The sequence below is a fragment of the Lissotriton helveticus genome, chromosome 3_1 (genome assembly GCF_964261635.1).
Source record: "Lissotriton helveticus chromosome 3_1, aLisHel1.1, whole genome shotgun sequence".
In the NCBI taxonomy this organism is placed as follows: Eukaryota; Metazoa; Chordata; class Amphibia; order Caudata; family Salamandridae; genus Lissotriton; species Lissotriton helveticus.
This window is the reverse complement of record NC_136061.1, coordinates 1,689,707,788-1,689,727,969: the sequence shown is the minus strand read 5'-3', so window position 1 is coordinate 1,689,727,969 and position 20,182 is coordinate 1,689,707,788. Positions and strand designations below refer to the sequence as shown.

The following is a 20,182-nucleotide window of genomic DNA, read 5'->3' as shown; positions in this document are numbered from 1 at the left end:
TGTTAGCTTGACAGGTTGTCATGACAATTATTCCCATGAAGTTATGTTGTGGATATGTCTGTCAACTTATGCAGTATTGAATACTGCAAAAGTTGACATGGTTTGACACTCCTTCAAAATCAGCATTAATCATTTTACACTTTATTGCAGTCCCCATGCAAGATGTTTTGGGCGTGATGGCACTAACAATGTTTGAAGACTACATCTACTGGACAGATGGGAAAACAAAATCACTCAGCCGCACCCACAAAACCTCTGGAAATGAAAAACTGTCACTGATTAACTCGTGGCATGCCATAACCGATATTCAAGTGTATCATTCCTACAGACAACCAGATGGTAAATAAGCCTGCTTTTTAACTCTTTCCTTACATAATGTTCTAACAGCATCATTATTTCTGCGTACCATATTTGCAAAGATTTACTAGTCTTCACACTGCAAAGGAGTGCCTGAAAAACTGCAGTACTGAACTGTGAAGATTTTTAAGAGCCATGAGACAATTTTTGTATTGACCTTGCTCTGTCTAAAAAGTAGTTTCAGCGTGATACTAAAGGTTTTGCTGTGATTTAAAGTGAAAAGGTACATCACACGTGAGAAATGTGCTTAATTGAACATTTTCAGCATATATTTCCATGTGATGACAACCACCCAAATTAATTTACGTTAAAATGTGTAATATTACATAAATTACGAATTGATTGAATGGGAATATGAGATGATACTCCGTGCACCTCTTGTTTGCATCCACTTTCATTTGTCTCCCAAACCTTTACACAAATCCAGGTCTTGCTAGTTTAGTAGTCCTTGCTTAACTACTAGTTTTGTGCGTAATGTTCGTCTCCTTAACTTACCAATGCACGGATTAGATCAGTGGTGTGGCTTAACACCATAGAAAACAATTTTGCACTACATGAGCACCAATATGTTGGTTCAAGATATATTTTGCTTGGGAAATTTGATCGACACCGACCTTTCTGAAATTTTGTATCACACAGGCACACCTGCAAAGGTATAGAAATTCTGGTTAGTATGATTAAAGTCAAGCACAAACAGTATTTGTGGCCGATTTTAAATCATGTGTGTTAGACCTGACATCCTAGGCATGTTTTTCTCCCAACTTCTTCCAGCCTCCTGTTTTTTCTGCACATGTTACCACTGCTAACAAGTGCTAACATGCTTGGGCTCACTGTTTTAAACCATAGTAACACTGGTTTATACCCAATTAACACATTTAATTTACATGTAAGTCCCTACCAAGGGTCTGTAAATTAAATGCTACTAGTGGGCCTGCAGTACTCATTGAACCATCTATTTAAGAATCCCTTTAAACGTGTCTCAGTCCTTTAAGTGCAGCCTGTGTGTGCAGTTTTAAAATGCCATTCGACCTCACAAAAGAAACCTTTTGCCAGTTTTAAACCTTCCTTTTTAATACATAAAAGTCACCCCTGGGTTGACCCTAAACAGCCATCGTGTAGCGTGCCGTGTATTTAAAAGGCAGAGCTTGTAAGTATAGGTTTTACATATCCTAGTAGCCAAAAACACTAAAAATCGTTTTTCATTACTGCAAGGCCTGCCTTTCCCATTGGATAACATTAAGTTATTTATTGCATTTAATAAGTGATAACTTTCAATTGGGAACAGGTATAACAGTTGAATTTGATCTCTGAAGAAGTGTAATTTAAAACCATCTTTAATCTTAAAGTTGTATTTTAAGTCACAAAACGATGATGGGCGGAATCCTGAACATATAAAACATTCACCCCAAGTCAGAGATCTGGCTTGAATCCATTTTTGCTCACCCTATCACCCCAGTTTTTGACCCATGGGAACAGTCCAGCCCCAACTGTCAAGCCAGACCCCCCCCCCCCTGGACTGGAGACAAGTATCCTGGGACCAAACACAGGGGATAACCCTTATTTAACCAACAGATTTAGGCCCAGGTTTTTGTACTGGCAGAATGTATGTTCAGCATTCTGTCCATCAATTGTTCTTTGTGCACTTTTAGAAAGTTTGCATTTCTTGTCCTAACCATTCTTGCCTCTGACAGTGTCCTGGGCCACATGACAGTGAATTGCCCTGCTGATGGGGTGTGTGTATTACTCCCAGACAGTGACACAAAAAGGGACTAGATGTGGGCATGATAGGCCATACTGTCAGAACCACTGGAACAGAGCTGTGCCCTGCCTAACTTGCACTTCAAAGGACTTGCCTCTAGCACATCTAAAGGAACCTGACACAAGTCTGTTGTCATCTCAGACATCTTGGAGATGTGACAGGGGAAGTGAAAAATGTTCCAGAAACAGATGTCTTGGTAAGACAAGGTCCCCCCACACACAAAGTCTGGCACCAGGGGTAAATATTGGACCTCAAGAGCAACTCTTCAGTATACTCCTGAACATGTGGACATTACATTATAGAAGAAGAACTGCCTTGCACGCAGAGGACTGCCCTGGTGCTACCAGAGAACTGCCTTGCTGCTTAAGGATTGCCTCACTTTCTGAGATGGAAGACTGACCTGCAGCACTGGACCTGCCTGGATCTGCAACTAGACCTGTTTGAGCCCTGCAGGCCTCTCCTGGAGTTGGTTCATGATCCCCAAGATGTGCCTCCCTAGGTCCTGGGCCCTTGTCTGATATCAATTGAGCTCCTCCTATGAAGAAAGGTGAAATTCTGAAGCTTTGAGCTCTTTGTAACCCAACCACATACAGGCCCGTTTGCTCCAAATATCTGCCGACCACCAAACTGAAAACGTGAAGCTCCAGCAGACCCAACCCTTCGTGCTACAGTGACTGATAGCAATGGCCGGCAATGTGTGATTTGCATTTCATGTACAGCAATGACAAAGCAAGGTGATCGCCAATATGAAGCTCCAGCAATGACTTCCATGATGCCCAACTAGCTCTTCGTGTTACAGCGATGACAGGACATGCTGCCATGCCTGCTCCTAATGCTAAAACACTCTCTCTACTCCTCGTGGTCTCCTCAACCACAAATGCAATATTGCACACCCAACTTTGAGAAAGTAACTTTTTCATCTGAACTTATATGCTCCCTGTAACTGACCTGTGCTCTATCGCAGGTGTCATGAACATGTGCTTTCCCCTAGACTAGCATGAGCAGATGACTGCAAGTGGTGCTTTGTGCTAAAAGACAGTATAGCTGCCTCAAACTTTGAAATTCCATGTCTCTGGTTCTAATGATTGGATATTTGTCATTTTGGTATCATTTTAGTTATTATAAATGTACTCTGTTTTTCTAAATTTTTGGGGATTTGTCTTGTGTTATGTTTTCACTTTGTTATTGTTTGTGTGCTGCATACATACTTCACATTTTGTCTCAAGTTAAAGCTGACTGCGTTGTGCCAAGTTACCAATGAGTTAAGCACATGTTTATTTTGTGACATTTGTGGATCAACCTGAAAACGATTGTGGTTTTTGCCTGAGTGGGGCTTCCACCCCCTCAAACAGGACCCCAGTTTCTTCTACTCATCAAGTAAAGTAAATATATTTAAGGTACCCCTACTTTTTCAAACTATGGTAGTATTTCATTTTCGGTAATTAGTCTGAATTTTTCTCTTAGTCTATATGATAACATGTTCAATGGAGGCTGGATGTTTTGAGTGCTGATAAAATCGTTAATACAGGGGAGTGAGTGACTTAGCCGAGATGGTGGGATTCTCAAAGATTATTGATATTCCTAACAGCAAGGCTGTAGGGCTTTTCCGGCAATGTTATGGTGTAGTATGCCCCAGCCATGGTTATATATTGACCGCTGGTGCTCCATGTCATGTTAGAAACAGAGCAGGATGAATCTATAAACCACAGCTATAAACCAAAGTTTCAGAGCTCATGACAGGTGTCAGTGAATAGAGGACATAAACCTCTATTATTGAGAATCCCATTTGGACATTGTGAACTGCTTTTTTTGTCAAAGTGAACTGCTTTTTGAGGACAGGACCAACCCTGCCATTCTTCTCAAGAGAGACCTGCCTGAAAACACCGACGTTCTGGTACTCTATGAATCTCTACGGTGCACAACCTTGACCCTCATGAATAGATCAATGGAAGATCTCTGGACAAGGTAGCCTGATAATTGGACACAAGAATCTCTAGCATGACCAGTGGCATGGCTGCTACAGTTAGAATATTGGGATGTGGGGCATGTCAAAATTAAGGAATCTAAAAACCTAGAGATATATGAGAAGGGGGTAATTATAAGCCATCTATGGCACTCCCAAAGGAATTTAAGCTAGATAGATCCACAATTCTATAGATATCTACACATAAGGCATGCACAAGCATTATAGGGCAGATTTCATGGACCTTTCTGAGTTTAATAGGCAAGAAGCCAAAATACTGATTGAAAGAGTGGGAAGGAGAAATATCTTATGAATATACAATACCTATAGTTATGCAAAGATAGTTATGTAATATAATTCCACTAGAAGGGGAGGGCTGGAGGGAAGCCCTACGATCCCCTAAAAACTGCGGTACACCCACCTTAACTACCTGCACAGAATTTACTATATCCTGAATGCCGCGGGAAGATGAACAAAGCTCCCTTTGTGAGAGTACTAGGTGCCATGCAGAGATTGGTGACATATTTGGTATGGTTTGGATCTGTAAAATAGTACTGCAGTAGTGGTTCAGTATTGACCAGACGTTTTCCCAAGTGTTGAGATGAACCATTAATCTTTTGCCTAACCTGTAACTTCTATGACAGCTGAAGATATTATATACAGCAACAAACATACAGCAAATAAACTGATTCATTAATGAAAATGAAAGCTGCTTCCTGAAGATTTTGGCCAGGTGGGTTGTCTGAGGGAAAAGTGGGCACACAAGGCAGAAATGAGACCACAAAAAATTATAGGCTGCTTTGCTGCACACAAACCCCGATTTCTGAAAAAGACATCTTCTATTATAAGTTTAGTTTTGGTTTTACTTAGGAAAGGTAAATGTTGTTACATTAACCAGGGAACAAGAGTTGGGAGTACAATAGTTGAAGGTTAACATTGTTGTGATAAGGCTATAAAACAACTGAGTGGACTAATAAATAGGGTTGCAGATGATCACATCCCACATAGAGGTAACCTGATACGTGCTCACCATTTCCAACAAGTACAAAATATAGACATGGAAAATAAAGAGAATGGTCCCATCTACAAAGAGGTGTAGAATGGATGCATATCTAAAGTGTAGACATAGCATACCTACAAGAGACATATTATATGGTCCCTGAACTGAATAAACTTGTAAAAGTAAATTCACACTGTACATGGAATTATTAGCATTCCTGTTGAGACTGAAAGGACCAGATTGAGGAATGGATTTAAGTGGCAACTGGCATATTATACTGTTATTCATTGACAGTGCACTAATTTACTGTACCTGGGGTCATGTTACTACTGAACAAATTTGGGAATTTCTGAGGTCTGAAATGAAAAGAGACTAAGGGCCTGATTACTAATTTGACACTGTAGGAGCGGGCCTCCATGCCACTGCCCAGCTCCCACACTGCCAAAGCTGACTGCCAACTGCCCATCAGATTACAGGTTTTTTCTGTGTCTGGAGGGCCGGCAGCAAGGTGTTCTCACGTGGAGTTTCTGAGGTCTGAAATGGAATGAGACTAAGGCCTGATTACGAATTTTGGCGCTGTGGGAGCTGGCGGGCAGACGGGTAGCGAGGGGATTCCACGGGGTGCCTATAAGAGAGGCACTGCAATGGGAGCAGCAAAGGCCGATGCTGCATAGGATGGACTGTGCAGTCCATGGCATGCGGGAAAGGGGGTGCAAGCACATAGGGGGCTCAACATGTGCCCCTGTGCATGCATCCCCATGCACAGGGGCCCTTTGTTTCCCCACCACCAGCATTTTCATGATGTACTCACCTCCATGAAAATGCTGGCGGTGGGGAAACTTGTAATATGCTTGGCGGTGCCACAGCGGCACCGCCAAGCTTATTGCTTCCCTAGACCACCGTGCCTCCACCAGGGAGTCTGACTGCTGTATTCATAATACGGTAGTTTGACCACTGGTGCAGCGGTCCCCGACCACCACCACACCTTCACCATGGGTTTGCCGGTCCAATAGACTGCCAAAATCGTAATCAGGCCCTAAGTCGTTGCTATTCCCACTTAGATGAATAACCGATGAACAGTGCACAATGGTACCAAACCCTAGATTGGTTTGGATATTTTCTACATTCAAGTACCTAAGAGTAACAATTTACCACACTGAATAGGATCTTATCACACTTAATGTCAGCAGGGCAGTTACTGCAGCATGTCAGTCACTCTCATTGTAGATTACACAACCACATTCACCAAAGGACTGGGGGGCAGTAGGTAAACTGTTGGTTCTGCCTAGATTGCTATACACTATTGCTGAATTTCCAATGGTGTTAAATAAGACATTCATTCGGGAATTACAGCACATTCACATACTTGATACGGTGTTGTCGCAGAAGAAGAGTGACCCAAACCAGAACACAAATACCTCTGTCTGATGGGGGATTTTAGGACCCAAAACTATGAGCCTGTACTATGTGACAGCCCAACTGCAAAGGCTAACGGTATGCTATTTTCCCAACCCAGAAAGAGAGGATACATTGCCTGAGCTACAGGGAGACAACATTTTAGATTAGTTAATAGTTTAAAAAAACAGGAATGCTATATTGCTCAAGCTTATGTGGGTAGCAAAACATTGTTTAAAGGCCTATGTTCAAGTGCAGACCTTGCCACTCCGTATGCCCCTTAAATAGCACTCTTCCCGGATTGAGCCATATTGACTGTTTCACACAACAAACAACAGTGGGTAGGGATTGGTTTGGTTTCAGGGGGCAATAGGTTTGAGTATGGGTTGGATTACTTGTTTGATAACATCAGGGAAGTGTATGGCTTAAGAGGGGTGCAATTTTAATGTATAATGCAATGTTATGGGAATTATCCCAAATCTGGGCACAAACCAGAAATGTACCACTGACATCACCGATATTACATTTACTAATAAACCTTGCCTATGGCATGAAGGTGATAACATATCTGTATGGTGAGCTGGTATCACAGCGTGTCTCTCAGCAAGTTGAGCTTAAAAGGAAATGTGTATAGGTCGAGCCCTAACTGATAAAAGTTTAACTCAATGCTTGGACTATGGAAAATCGATCAGGAGAAACCCTATATTGAAATGTATTCAGTTTAATTATCTGCATCCAAGAGTGGTAACCAAGATGCGTACGACCAGAAGCAGATTTCTACCATATGGTGTGACAGTGCTGAGCAATAATAACACAGTTATGGATGGGGGTATTGTGTCAGCTAAAAGACACTAACGGAATTATCAGTCATCCAGAATCAACTGACATGTCTACTGCACGTGATTCTACGGACAAAAAAAAATCACATGCTGAAGTTTATAGACTTGGTGCCTATTTTGGTAGTCATATTGCACTGTTGTGGATACCCCCCATCAGCCCCCAAATGAGTTACTGGATGTTTGATTTGAAGAGATTGGCCTATGCTAGTTACAGAAAATTGAGGGATCAATTGCTAGATATACAGCTTGGTATGCCTTCATCACTGAAATCGAGGCAAGTCTGAAGAAAGGTCTCTGTAGGGCAACATTTCTCACATAATATGCCCTAAGTTAAACCACTAGTGCAAAATCTGCTTGCAATACACAGGGGTCATTTCATGACTTGCGTAAATGATAATGTAGTAAAATAGAACAGATGACTAGCTTAAACACCCTAAGATATAAAGTAACACATCAGAACACAATATTAAAAAGTTGCTGTACCATGGAACAACATTCAGAATTAGAGCAATGCATGCAGTAAGGCAAAATTGATCGACCCCTGTAGTGGCTGCAATCATTATATAATTGGGGGTCTCTAGTTGGCAGAGGTAGGTTCCTTTGTCCAAATAGGGATCCTTGCTTCTAGTCAGGGTAAGGGGGATACACACTTTAGATAACCCCTGCTCACCGCCTGGGTAGCTTGACACGAGCAGACAGACTCATCCCAAAGACAATGTGTTAAGTATTTGTACTAAAAACACACAGTAAAACAGTGATAACACCACAAATGTACACCACACCAGTTTAGGAAATTAAAGTATCTTTATCTAAACTGAACAAGGCCAAATTGACAAAAATGCAACATACATGTAACAGGAATATGACTTTTCAAAAATTTCAAACAACTGGATCAATAGAAACCTATGGATGCATGATTTCTCACAAAGTACCTGTAGATGCGTCAAAATTCACAAGGCCAAACAGCCACAGAGATGGGACGTGTCAAGAAACAAGAGATGCATCAGTTCCAGAGATCTTGGGAAGGCGATGTGACAGTTCTGCTACATGTAGGGGAAGTGATGCGTCGAATCTGGTCTGTAGGGGGAAGTGATGCGTCGACTCCAAGACAATTGTGGTCCATGGGTGATGCATCCGGAAAACTTGCTGCACAGGTGTGATGCGTGAAAATTCAGGATGTGACGGCGATCGATGCGGTGGTACCAATCGATGCTGCATTGGTTTCTTCAGCCGCAATCCCTCAAAGCATTGGTTCTTGAAGCGGCTACAGGTGCTGCGTTGGTTTGGCAGTGGTACGGCGATGCATGGAGATCCTTCTTGCACAGTGGTGCATCGATTTCTTCAGTTCCCAACAGCAAGCACAACCTCCAGAGGGTCAGAACTAGAACAGGCACTCACTTCCTGGCAAGTCAAAACTCTCAGCAGCAGAGTTCTGGGAAGCTGGGGGGGGGTGAAGTCTTTGTCTCTCTGAGACTTCAGAACAGGAGGCCAGCACACACAGGCCCTTGTAGATCTTCTTCATGCAGGTTCAAAGCAAAGTTCCAGTCTTTGTCCTCTCCTTGGCAGACGCAGCAACTGCAGGCCACACCACACAGCACATGTCCTAATTAGGAAGGTCCGTAAAGCCTACTACTGCAGTAGAATTGAGGGAGCTGACAATTGCATGAAAGAACTGTTTTTGGTATACAAAGAGCTATCGGACCTCTCGAGTACAGCGACCCCTATGATCGGATCAGAGGAATCCTGCAACCAGGTTGCAGAGTTTTTCGCAAATAAGGTGGATAGGATTTACTCCGCCTTCCCGGACACGGCCAGGGTAGGTTGTAGTAAATATATAACTCCCACCATTCCAGATCGGGACTGCATTACAGCATTCATGGTGCCCCCTCGGGAGGTCCTATGTCAGATTGCAGGTAGCATTAAATCAGGCTCCCCCAAAGACCAGGCGTTTCCCAAAGTGCTAAAAGGTAGTATGGAAATTCTGGAGCCCCATATTAGACACTTATTAAAGCTCTCTTTTGACTCAGGACAGGTGCCTAAAACCTGGAAGGAGGCAGTGGACCTCCCCCTGAGGAAAAAATCCAACACCAGCATGGAGCAGCTTGAGAACTTGCGCCCCATTTCGCTCCTCCCGTACTTTGCAAAGATTGCGGAAAAGACAGTTAATAAACAGCTATCTGCTAATTTTGAGGCAAATGGCCAGTCGGGTTTCCGTGCTCTCCATTCGACCGAGTCAGCACTAATCTTATAGACCGAAACCCTGCGGAAATATGCAGATGAAGGGCAAACAACGGCTCTGATCTTACTCGATCTTAGTGCCGCATTCGACACTGTGGCCCATTACTCACTGCTACAGTGTCAAAGGGAGGAGTAGTGGATAAAGCTTGGGACTGGTTGGAGTCATTTTTAGCAGACCGCAGTTTCCAAGTGGCACAGGGACCTTTTCGATCCAAAGAGATCAGTCTGAAACAGGGAGTTCCACAGGGATCCAGTCTTAGTCCCACCCTTTTTAATCTGTATGTTGCACCTGTAGCAGATATTACAGACAGATTTGGGGTGGAAGTAGTGTCCTATGCAGACGACACGCAATTGGTTGTGACCTTGTCACAGCCAAAGGAGCAGTGTGCTACCAACTTCTCCGCTTGTATGCAGGAACTTGCCACATGGATGGCAAACAACTGCTTCAAGTTGAACGGAAACAAGACAGAGGTGCTGATTGTGGGTAGGGCCCCTTCTATATGGATTTCGGCATGGTGGCCTTCCACGCTGGGTCCCCTACCCACTCCCAGGAATTTGGTCAAGAACTTGGGGATCTGGCTGGATAATAAAATCTCGTTCGAGCAACAGACCAAACAAGTGGCAGGCAATTGTTTCGGAATACTGAGGGTCCTCAGGAAAGCATTCGACCTCCTGCCATTGCCTGCTAGGAAAACCATGGTCCACGTCCTAATTACCTCCAGACTGGATTATGGGAATGTCCTGTATTTGGGAGCCAGTGCAAAGTGCACGCAGAGGCTGCAACGCATACAAAATGTGGCTGCGCGCCTGATTCTGATGCTACCCAAGAGAGCTTCTGCTAAGAAAGCGCTCAAAACACTACACTGGCTACCAATCAGGGAATGTGTGATATTTAAGGCCCTCTGTGTGGGCCATCGAATCCTACAGGGGAAGGGCCCCAGGTACCTGCTTAACCTGCTCAACCCATACCATCCTACCCGACAGTTGCGGTCAAGCGGGACGGGGCAGGTCCTGGTCCCAAAATTCAACAGAGTGAGAATGGGAGGGCGTTCCTTCAGAGTTATGATCGCCACACAGTGGAATAGACTGCCTCAGAGGCTCCGCTTGGAGACATTAAGGCGGCTTTCCGTAAACAGTTGAAAACCATCCTGTTCCCCAAAGATTAACATCGGGAATGCGAGCTGCCTAGAACAATAGATCATGAGTACATAGTCATTTTGGTACTACTCAGCGCGGGGGGACACTAGTTAGTGTAACCAGGAGCTTTACAAGCTTTATAAATAAATAAATAAAGGGGCAATACTCTTCACAGCTCTTCAGCTCTTCTCCTTGGCAAAGGTTCCTCTTGAGTCCAGAAGTGATCTAAATGTCTTGGGTTTTAAGTCCAACGGGACAGTGGAACAATGAGTAAATCTGGGAACTTCTGATAGGGAAGTATACATTAGCCAAGTAAGGGGTTTTACACCTCTGCTTTGTTGACCTCACTAGCGCCTTTGACCTAGTGAACCACACTAAAATATGAAAGACACTGAAAGGGCTAGGCGCCCCTATCGATATAAATATATACCTATCCCAGATTTACAATTTCCTAACATCTAGAGTTCGGTTTGGCGCATCAGGGGAATGCACCCCGAATTTCAATGTAAGACGTGGAATTCGGCAAGGCTGCGTTGTAGCGCCTCTAATATTCTACCTATATATTAATAATGTAGATACTATCTACAAAACCAAGTTGCTGATGCCCCTAAAGTAGGGGCACGCCCAACCCCGGTACTCCTATACGCAGACAATGCTGTCCTGTTATCAAGGACATCGAACGGTCTGCAATGCCTAATAGATAACTTTGCCCTGTATATGTCTGAAAAAGATCTCCAACTAAACTTTAAAAAAAACTTCTGTGATGACATGCGGGGAGCAATAGGCTGAAAAATAGACAACATCATGTGGGAGAGGTAGTCCTAAATAGAGTTTTAATTTTTTCATATTTAGGTCTGATTTTTAATAGGAGTGGGACATGGGACATGGAACACACATTTAGAATCTAGTAAAAATTAATTTTTAAGGTCCAATGAATCTATTCATAGATTTTAAGCAAAAATAGGAAACAAACCCATAAGGGAAATTCTTGGTCTATATTGAAGTAAGTGTGATACAGGAGTATATTATGGGGCTGCCATATGGGGGAGAGTCAATACTGCTTCCCTTCAAATTCAAGAAAATAAATTCCTGATAATATTGTTGGCAGTCCCTGTCGATTCGATTCGATTCAAAATCTTTATTCGGATTTCAGCAAATCCATAAAAGCAGTACATTTAAAATATAAGAATTAAAAATACATTTCAAGGACTATATACTACAAAAAGTTCATACAAACACAGGTGCAAAGATTCCATATAAAGCCAATTATTAAAGTGCAAAATGCTTGGGCAACTGTAGTACAAATAAATCAAGGGCATTCCATGGTTTTACGTGTATAAGAGATAACTCTCAGAAAAGTACTTACACGAAATATCAATTCATCATTCTCTAATTTTAGGAGCATAAGATAGGATTGATTCAGGGAGAGTGGTCTGTGTTTTTTTAAAATATGGGGCTAAAAACCATTTAATATATTTCATATAAAATTTGCAATTAAAAAAGAAGTGTAAATCATTTTGCCTGCTAACTCCATCGCATGGGCAAGGCATATTTCCAGAATTCATCATACTATGGGCCGAAGGAAAACGAGAATTTTATAATCCCTGCTCTCATGCGAAATAATAACGATCTTTCCCAATTAGTCATTGGCAATGTCAAGTATAATGGGATTTGTTGTAAAAATAGATCATTATTTACGTTATTCCCATAAGACTCAACAGTTTGTTTCCGCATTTCTTCTTCCAACCTCTTTTTCCTATAAAGGGCATATAGTCCAGATTGTACTTCCTTTTTGACAGTGTTCTTAATCTGAAAAGGATCATCAAAAAGGTGGCCTTTGCCTACACTGGTCAAGCGTTCCTGCGTTGCTCGGAGCCATGGAATACTCATCCCTTTTTCGCAAACCAAGCACTCCTTCAGGATATCCTGTGTTAGAGTAGCACAGTCATTGGCCCAAATAGCCAGCCAGAACAAAGCAGACCTTGCTGCGATGAAATCAGTTATGTAGGGCAAATTTAATTCAGCATGGCAGATGTTCCCAGATGAGGAAATTGGGGCTCCCAGTAGTTTCCTGCACAACCGATTTTCTTCTATTTGCAGACTGGGAGTTTTCACTACCTCCCAAATCTCGGCGCCGTTGGTTGCTACCGGGGCACACTGCAATCTGTATATTTTTAAAATTGCTTTAGTTGCTCCAGTCCTCTTTGGCCGTGGGAGGGAAAGAATTGAATTTATGGCTTTTGAGAACTTGCCTGTGGCGTGGGCAAGATGCCCACTCCACAGGCCGTTCGCAGCAAAAACCATACCTAAATAGGGGAATGTTTTTGTTGAATGCAACTTGTCCTGTCCTACTGTGATAAAATTGAGTTGTTTGGACCCCGGCCCACAGGACATAATAAAGGATTTTTTTAAATTTACTGTAAGATCAAGGTTCCCCATATAGTGTGCAAAGTTCTTAACTAGGGCGCGTAAGGCGTTTCGTGTTAATCCCATAAGCACCGCATCATCGGCGTACAAAAGCGCGGGTAACAGCCCCCCTTTAATTTTGGGGACATCAGTGGCCGCCCTCTTCAGGGAATCACTCAATCCATTTATGTAAATAATGAACAACAGGGGTGCTAAAACGCACCCCTGCCTCACACCTCTTTCAACCTTAATTGCCCCAGAGATTGCGCCCTCCATGTGAATCCGTACCTGCGCTTTTGTGTCTGTGTGTAAATAGGCCAAGAAGTGTACTAAGGGCTCATCAAGACCATAAGACAGGAGGATCGACCACAGTTTAGACCTATTTACCAAGTCAAATGCGGACGATAAGTCCATAAATGCTAAGTAAATAGGCGATGCCCTAGCTATATTATATTTGCTGATTATAAGATTTAAGTTCAGGCATTGTTCAGTGGTCCCAACCCTACTTTTAAAGCCCATTTGGCAACGGTCCAGCACCCCCATTCCCTCAGCCAAGTCATTCACTCTATTGTCCAGTACCCGGCCCAGGATTTTCAAGGTGTTGTCCAGGAGCGAGATGGGCCTATAATTTGCGGGGTCAGATCTTTCGCCCTTTTTATAAATAGGCACTATTATGCTTGTTGACCAGGTATCAGGGATTGGCACCAACGGAAGACTATTAAAAAGATTTACAAAAATTGGTCCCCAAGATTCCGGCTTATATTTAATTTTATGTATTGGGAAGCCATCAGGCCCAGGCGCCTTGTTACCAAGGCTCTGGTTAATAGCCACGGTGACCTCCCCCAGGGTAATTTCTAGTGGTTGCAAATTGCCGGGGCTATAATCTTCAATGGCAGTGCCCGGATTTGCATATATTGTAGAGAAATGTTGTTCCCACTGTTGGCTTGAAATGGTGCAACTTATTGGGGATAACTGATTACCCATGTCCCGCATCTTTCTTACAGCAGGCCAAAAGGTAGCACCATTCACCACAGCAGCGGAAACAGTTAATTCCTCCCAATGTTCTGCCAATATAGCAGCCTTCCTTGCCCCCATAGCTGTTTTATAATTTTGTCTGGCAGCCCGTACCTCTATTTGACATCTAGGTTTAGAGTTTAGAGCCCTACGGAGAGCCTTGTTTGCTACTGAACAGCGACTATCAAACCACCTTGGCTCATAATTAATCCTTTTGTTGGGGACACTTAAAAGGGTCTTTATAATTTTGCAAAGATTAACAAAATCTTTAACTATCCTCTGATGGTTCCCATCAGAAAGTGAACAAGAATCAACTATGGGTCGATGGTTACTTGTAATTGCATTCACAATACAGCCACTCTCCACCCCCCTCCATTTCAGCCTTAGATTATTGGTTGAGGGCGTAATATCCCTGGCTCCAGGGGTACAAACAGAAGCATTGGAGGATCCTAATCTAATGTTCACCTCCAGTGCATTATGGTCCCCAAAGGCGGTCTCCAGGACTCTAGCCATAGTGACTCTATCTATTAATTCTGCTGACATAAAAATATAGTCCACTGTGCTAGAAAAATCTCTGCCTCTAAAGGTTGGGGTGTAAGTAGATACATTGGTCTTACTTACATCCATTATGTCCATTAAGATATGTTCATTAATAAAACGTTCTAGTTCCCTACCCCGTTTAGTGGCCCTATCCATTTGTGTGTTGCCCTCTTTAGAGTTAGGAAACTTCGCGTTAAAATCCCCGGCTAGAATAATCCTATTGCTCGCACAGTTATTAGATAATTCAGCTATTTTTGATAGGTTTCCGAATAATTCTATATAATTCTTATTCGGAGTAGAATGGAAATCATTATTGTAGAAATTAATCAGGTACTAAGGAAGCCTGCGTGTGAACTCAATTATCTGAATATTTGCACTTTTAGTGGGTATTAATTTAATAGATCCCCCTATGGTTATCCTGAACCCTATCAATAAGCCTCCAATCGGGCGGCCAAAGACAGGCTTTTGAGCATTAATACTATAACAATGGAAGCCCTCTGTATCTACAGCAGAAGTAGCCCACGTCTCTTGCAGCAATATTATATCTTTTTCGGATAGAATGTTTAACCATTCCAAATCCGACACCCGCTGTTGGAGTCCTGCGACATTCCAACTAAGGATCCTGAGCTCAATGTTAGGTTGCTTTTTTAGGTGTTGTTTCCCAGGATTCGTGTACATGTCCAAGACTTTTTGGGAACTGCTTGGGTCTTGAGGCCCAAATACCACGGCCTCTTTACTGGTGCCACCTACTAACTCTTCCCTTGTCGTTGCCATCCTGTGACTAGTTGGACCTGAGGCTACACTAAGAACCTCCTCATCACAGGCATCTTTAGTCTTCATCACCTTACTCTCACTGCCCCATTTATCTCCCTCCAGTGTGATGTTTTGCAGCCCAGTCGGTGGTAGATGTCAATCAACCATCGCTAGGCGGCTAAATCTATTAAAGGTTGGGATCCCCCAATGGGCATCCCCACCTGTTATACTTCTTTGGGGATTTCTATGAGGATTTCTCCCCCACTCTCCCCAATTGTTGCCTGGGTCCCTCTGCCCCACCCGGCACCAGCCTCCATCAGAGCCATGGTCATGATAATCTGACCTAGCATGACTCCTGGGGGGATAGAAAAAGAGAGGTGCCTTGTCTCAATACCTTCACTATACCCCTCACTTTTCCAGGAGCAGATGTAGTCTACCGTGCGTGGGTCGTCGAAATTAATAATCACACAGTCACCCTGTGTTTTCTTTCTCTCATGGCCCACCCACGGTACTCTCCGGACTGTTAAGATTTTACTTGTGCAATATGGGGGTAGGGGCCTGTTGTTATTTAGCCAATGGTTGACCTTATTTAGTAGGGACCAGGTGGGTTCCTCTATATTATCTAATGTCTCTGGGACCCCCGTCATCACAACTACAAAGGGACCTGAACCTGGGGGCAGGTTAGCAGCGAATCTCTCCTTATTTCCTTTGTTCCCGTCCTTATTAGAACTCACGCCCTGCGACTTTGGTGGATTCCCTTGCGATTTTATGTTTACAGTGGGAAGGGTTGGTTTATTTACCACATCCTTGGTCACCAGTGATGGCTTGGGTTTGGTGATTGAGGCTACCACGGCTTTCTTTACAGGTTGGCCCAGTGGTTGGGGGGTACATGATTTAGCTGCCTCTACTATAGGTGCTACTTTTGTAAGGGGGCTTCTGACTAAGGTGCTTAATTCAATTAATTGTTTTTCTATGTTCCCCAATCTTGCATCTATAGTTGCCAAATGGGCGGTTATAAGTTCCCCAACTTTCATTATTAATTGGCTATTTGAGGAACAGTCTTTACATGTTATCCCCAAAGTGGGCAAATCCCCTGTGTGTTCCGAGCCTGTATTTACTTTCTTATTGCCCTTCTTTGGAGTATTAAGTCGACCTTTCCCCTGCTTTCTCTGTGGCAGAGGATTCCCCTTGGGTATAGATGTACTTAAGCCTTTGAGCTGTTTCTGTATGGCTCACTCCCTTAGTCCTCTCAGCGCTCTCGGGCTTGGAGTTGGCTCCTCCAATATGTGAGTAATAACTGGATCTACTACAAGAATGGGATTCGCAGCCACCAATTCCGAGTCTACAGTCAGGATCGGGTCGGTAGCAGAGGCAAGTGTGGTATCCGTCATAAAAGTAGGTAATAACTCTGACTCCAGAATAGGGTTCGAAACCTGAACCGGGCTCACAGCAGGGATCGAATCGGTTACCAAATCCAGTTCTATATTAAAATTATCAGTCAAATATAAGTTTGGGGATTTTTCCAAGCTTAGCTGCGAATCAGAGAGTGACTGTGTTGCTGACAGATCAACTATATTAGGCATTCTATGGATTTCCACTCTAACTCCGGGCATAGCACCAGTGTCAGTATCCCGGTTTGGAGTTTTGGCTGAGGAAATTAGGCCCAGTGATGAGCGTTTTGCCTGTGCCAAATCTAAAGAAACTCTACTTTCCAAAAGGGAGATTCCATGATCTATGGCCTCATTCGCCCTTGTAATATAGTTATCAATTGGGCCGGTGACCTTAGCTCCTCCTGCCGCAGTCTTACTCCGACTGCCCCTTGTTGACATGATGGCCAATATCAGGAGCGATCACCCACTGGTAATAGATTGTACAAGGCAGATACTTATCTTGAGGTTCCTGTTTTAAGTACCAGGAATATGGAGTTTTCAGATAAAGAGGGTTGGGCCGTCCCGTCCTCCGTCGTCCCCAGACGGCCACAGACGGCCCGCCCTTTGCCCGGGCTTAGCCCTGGGCACTCCCGCGCGCTCCCGCGACGCGGGTGCTGACGATTAATTTATGCGCCTCCTGGCGCGCGTTGGCAGTGACTGCGCCGCAAGGGAGCTTGGGAGTTGTAGTATCCCGGCTCCCCTCGGTTCTCCCCACACAGCGGCCGTGCAGCAGTGTAAATGCAGCGGCGGCGGAGAAAGACCGGGCGGTCGCAGCGCAACTGCTTGTGGTTTCCGCCTCCTCCCTGGTGCACACGGGTCAGCTCCTTTCACAGAAGGTCGGCACTCGGGACTTCAGAGGGCACTGGTAGGTCTCCCTGCTCCCCGGCGCTGACGATTAATTTATGCGCCTCCTGGCGCGCGTTGGCAGTGACTGCGCCGCAAGGGAGCTTGGGAGTTGTAGTATCCCGGCTCCCCTCGGTTCTCCCCACACAGCGGCCGTGCAGCAGTGGAAATGCAGCGGCGGCGGAGAAGGACCGGGTGGTCGCAGCGCAACTGCTTGTGGTTTCCGCCTCCTCCCTGGTGCACACGGGTCAGCTCCTTTCACGGAAGGTCGGCACTCGGGACTTCAGAGGGCACTGGTAGGTCTCCCTGTCAGTACAGCGAACTACACAGTACACAAAGAGTTATCCGTACCATACGTAAGCGATCTAAGAAAGATGGCGGGGATCAGTCTTTGGCATGGGATATGGGCCAAAGACAAGACTACATTTTGATCTTGGACAGTCTTGGACAGTCTGGTCCTCCAGGATTATAGCAAAAGTGATCTGAAGTTAAGATATATGAATGCTAGGGAATGCATAAGAGGGGTCGAAGTTAGCTAAAAAAAAGTGTTGTCTCTTATTGCGAACGTCCATTTATAAGGGTCATTCAATTATATCTTACGCAGGTAAGAAATATCCAACACAGATTTTATCTAACGAGGCTTAGGCTTGGCACACTTCACTATATTATTGCATTCCCTGAAATAGAAAAGTGGTGCTACAAACTTCCAAATTGTCCGGGTGATGGTAAGTCCCCCGAATCTACACTGAATTTTTGACTCTTTTGTAACTTTTATAAGAATACTTGAAAATTAGTTTTAAAACCTTAATTTTTATCTAATATGCTTTTCCATTAAAAACATGTTTTTAATTTGTATCTGGTCTGGAAAATGAGAAAATGACAAATGCAGTCATCTCGTTTATATTAATGCAATAAGAAGAAGGAAAATGTATTCACATTTGGATGCATTGATATATGAAAATCGAGACGAGTGTATGTAGTTACGATATGTACCGCACACTGGGACATACAATAGCACAATGCACTTTATGTGATGGAACGCCCCATCAATCAATGCTGCGCCTTTTTCTTTATCCTATTGTTGTTTTATAGGGATATTCATTTTATATCACAATGCACTTTACGTACCTATTAATACAGGTCACTTTGATTGTTTGTATTGCGTATGCATGACCACAGGGGGTGGAGACAGCATTGCGCAAGGGAGACTGGCCCTATTCAGGTGCAAGGAAATCTCCTCCCACTACTCTAAATGCAACCAAGCCCTATTCAGCTCAGCTCTGATTCATCCAGGAAGGACCAGGCACACCTCACCCCCCCCCCCCCCAGTGGCTGTCTACAGTGAATGCACATTCCTCGCCCCTCGCACTCCAAAACCAGACAGTCAATACACAAACAGGCAGAGGCATACAGTATGGTTAAACAAGAAAATGCTTACTTTCCAAAACTGGTATTTTCAAACACATGATTTAACACCCATCTGTACTAAAAGATGTGTTTTTAAATTCTGAGTTCAGAGAGCCTAAACTTTATTTCTCTTTATTATCCCAATGGTAAGTTATACTTGTAAGATGTTACACATTATTTCACATTATATCCAATGGAACAGTTAGCTTTTCAATAGTGAAAAACAAAAATGGCAGTATTTCACTATCAGGACATGTCACACCCAACAGTACATGTCCTACCTTAACATACACTGTACCCTGCCCATGGGGGTACCTTGGGCCTACCATGGGGGTCTCTTACATGTAAGTAAAGGGAATGTTAGAGCCTGGCAAAGATGTTAACAAACTATACACAGACACTACAGTGGCAAGGTCTGAGATACCCTTTCAGGGCTACTCATGTGGTTGACACAGTCAGTGCTGCATGCCCACTAGTAGCATTTGATTTACAGGCCCTGGCATGCTCAGTGCACTTTCCTAGGAACTTCCCAGTAAATCAAATATGCCAGTCATGGATAACCAATCATGTTCATAATTTACAGACAGCATATGCACTTTAATACTGATTAGCAGTGGTAAAGTGCCCAGAGTCTTATGCCAACAACAAGGGGTCAGGAAGAAATAGGAGGAAGAAACAAAAGGTTTGGGGATAATCCGGCAAAAATGACCAAGTCCAACAATGACACTAACCACCCTCATCAGATTCTTCATTGTGGGACAACACTCATCAAGGCATTGATTTGGACCAGTTGCTGTCATGTTGTTTTTCTTCTGTTTTTAAGTAATTAATATCTCACTGTTCATCAAACGAATATGCTGATTTCTATTGTGAAAATTTGAAATATATTTCTGTAAAGTATTGGCAGTGATATGTGTTAATACATGATGTGTAATGTATATTCAGTAAAAAAAACTGGAAAGACCTTTTGCCTGAACTAATGCTCCTGTGGGTAGTGGGCATCCAGAGGCACCAACGGTGATAAGCTCCTGGTGTGAGTGAGTGCTCCCCTTGTGTGAGGGATATTGCTAAACACAGAAGATCAGAGACAGCTCGGAAAAG

At 43.6% G+C, this 20,182-nt stretch overlaps 1 protein-coding gene across 1 annotated transcript in view; it reads left to right on the top strand.

Annotated features, from left to right (window-relative positions):
* The window catches only part of LRP1B (LDL receptor related protein 1B), a 3,812,342-nt gene that overhangs the window by 3,130,503 nt on the left and 661,657 nt on the right, over positions 1–20,182 (top strand). The window contains exon 61 of the mRNA XM_078683424.1: positions 151–339. Coding sequence (XP_078539550.1) covers positions 151–339 — 189 coding nt within the window. The remainder of the gene's footprint in view (positions 1–150; positions 340–20,182) is intronic.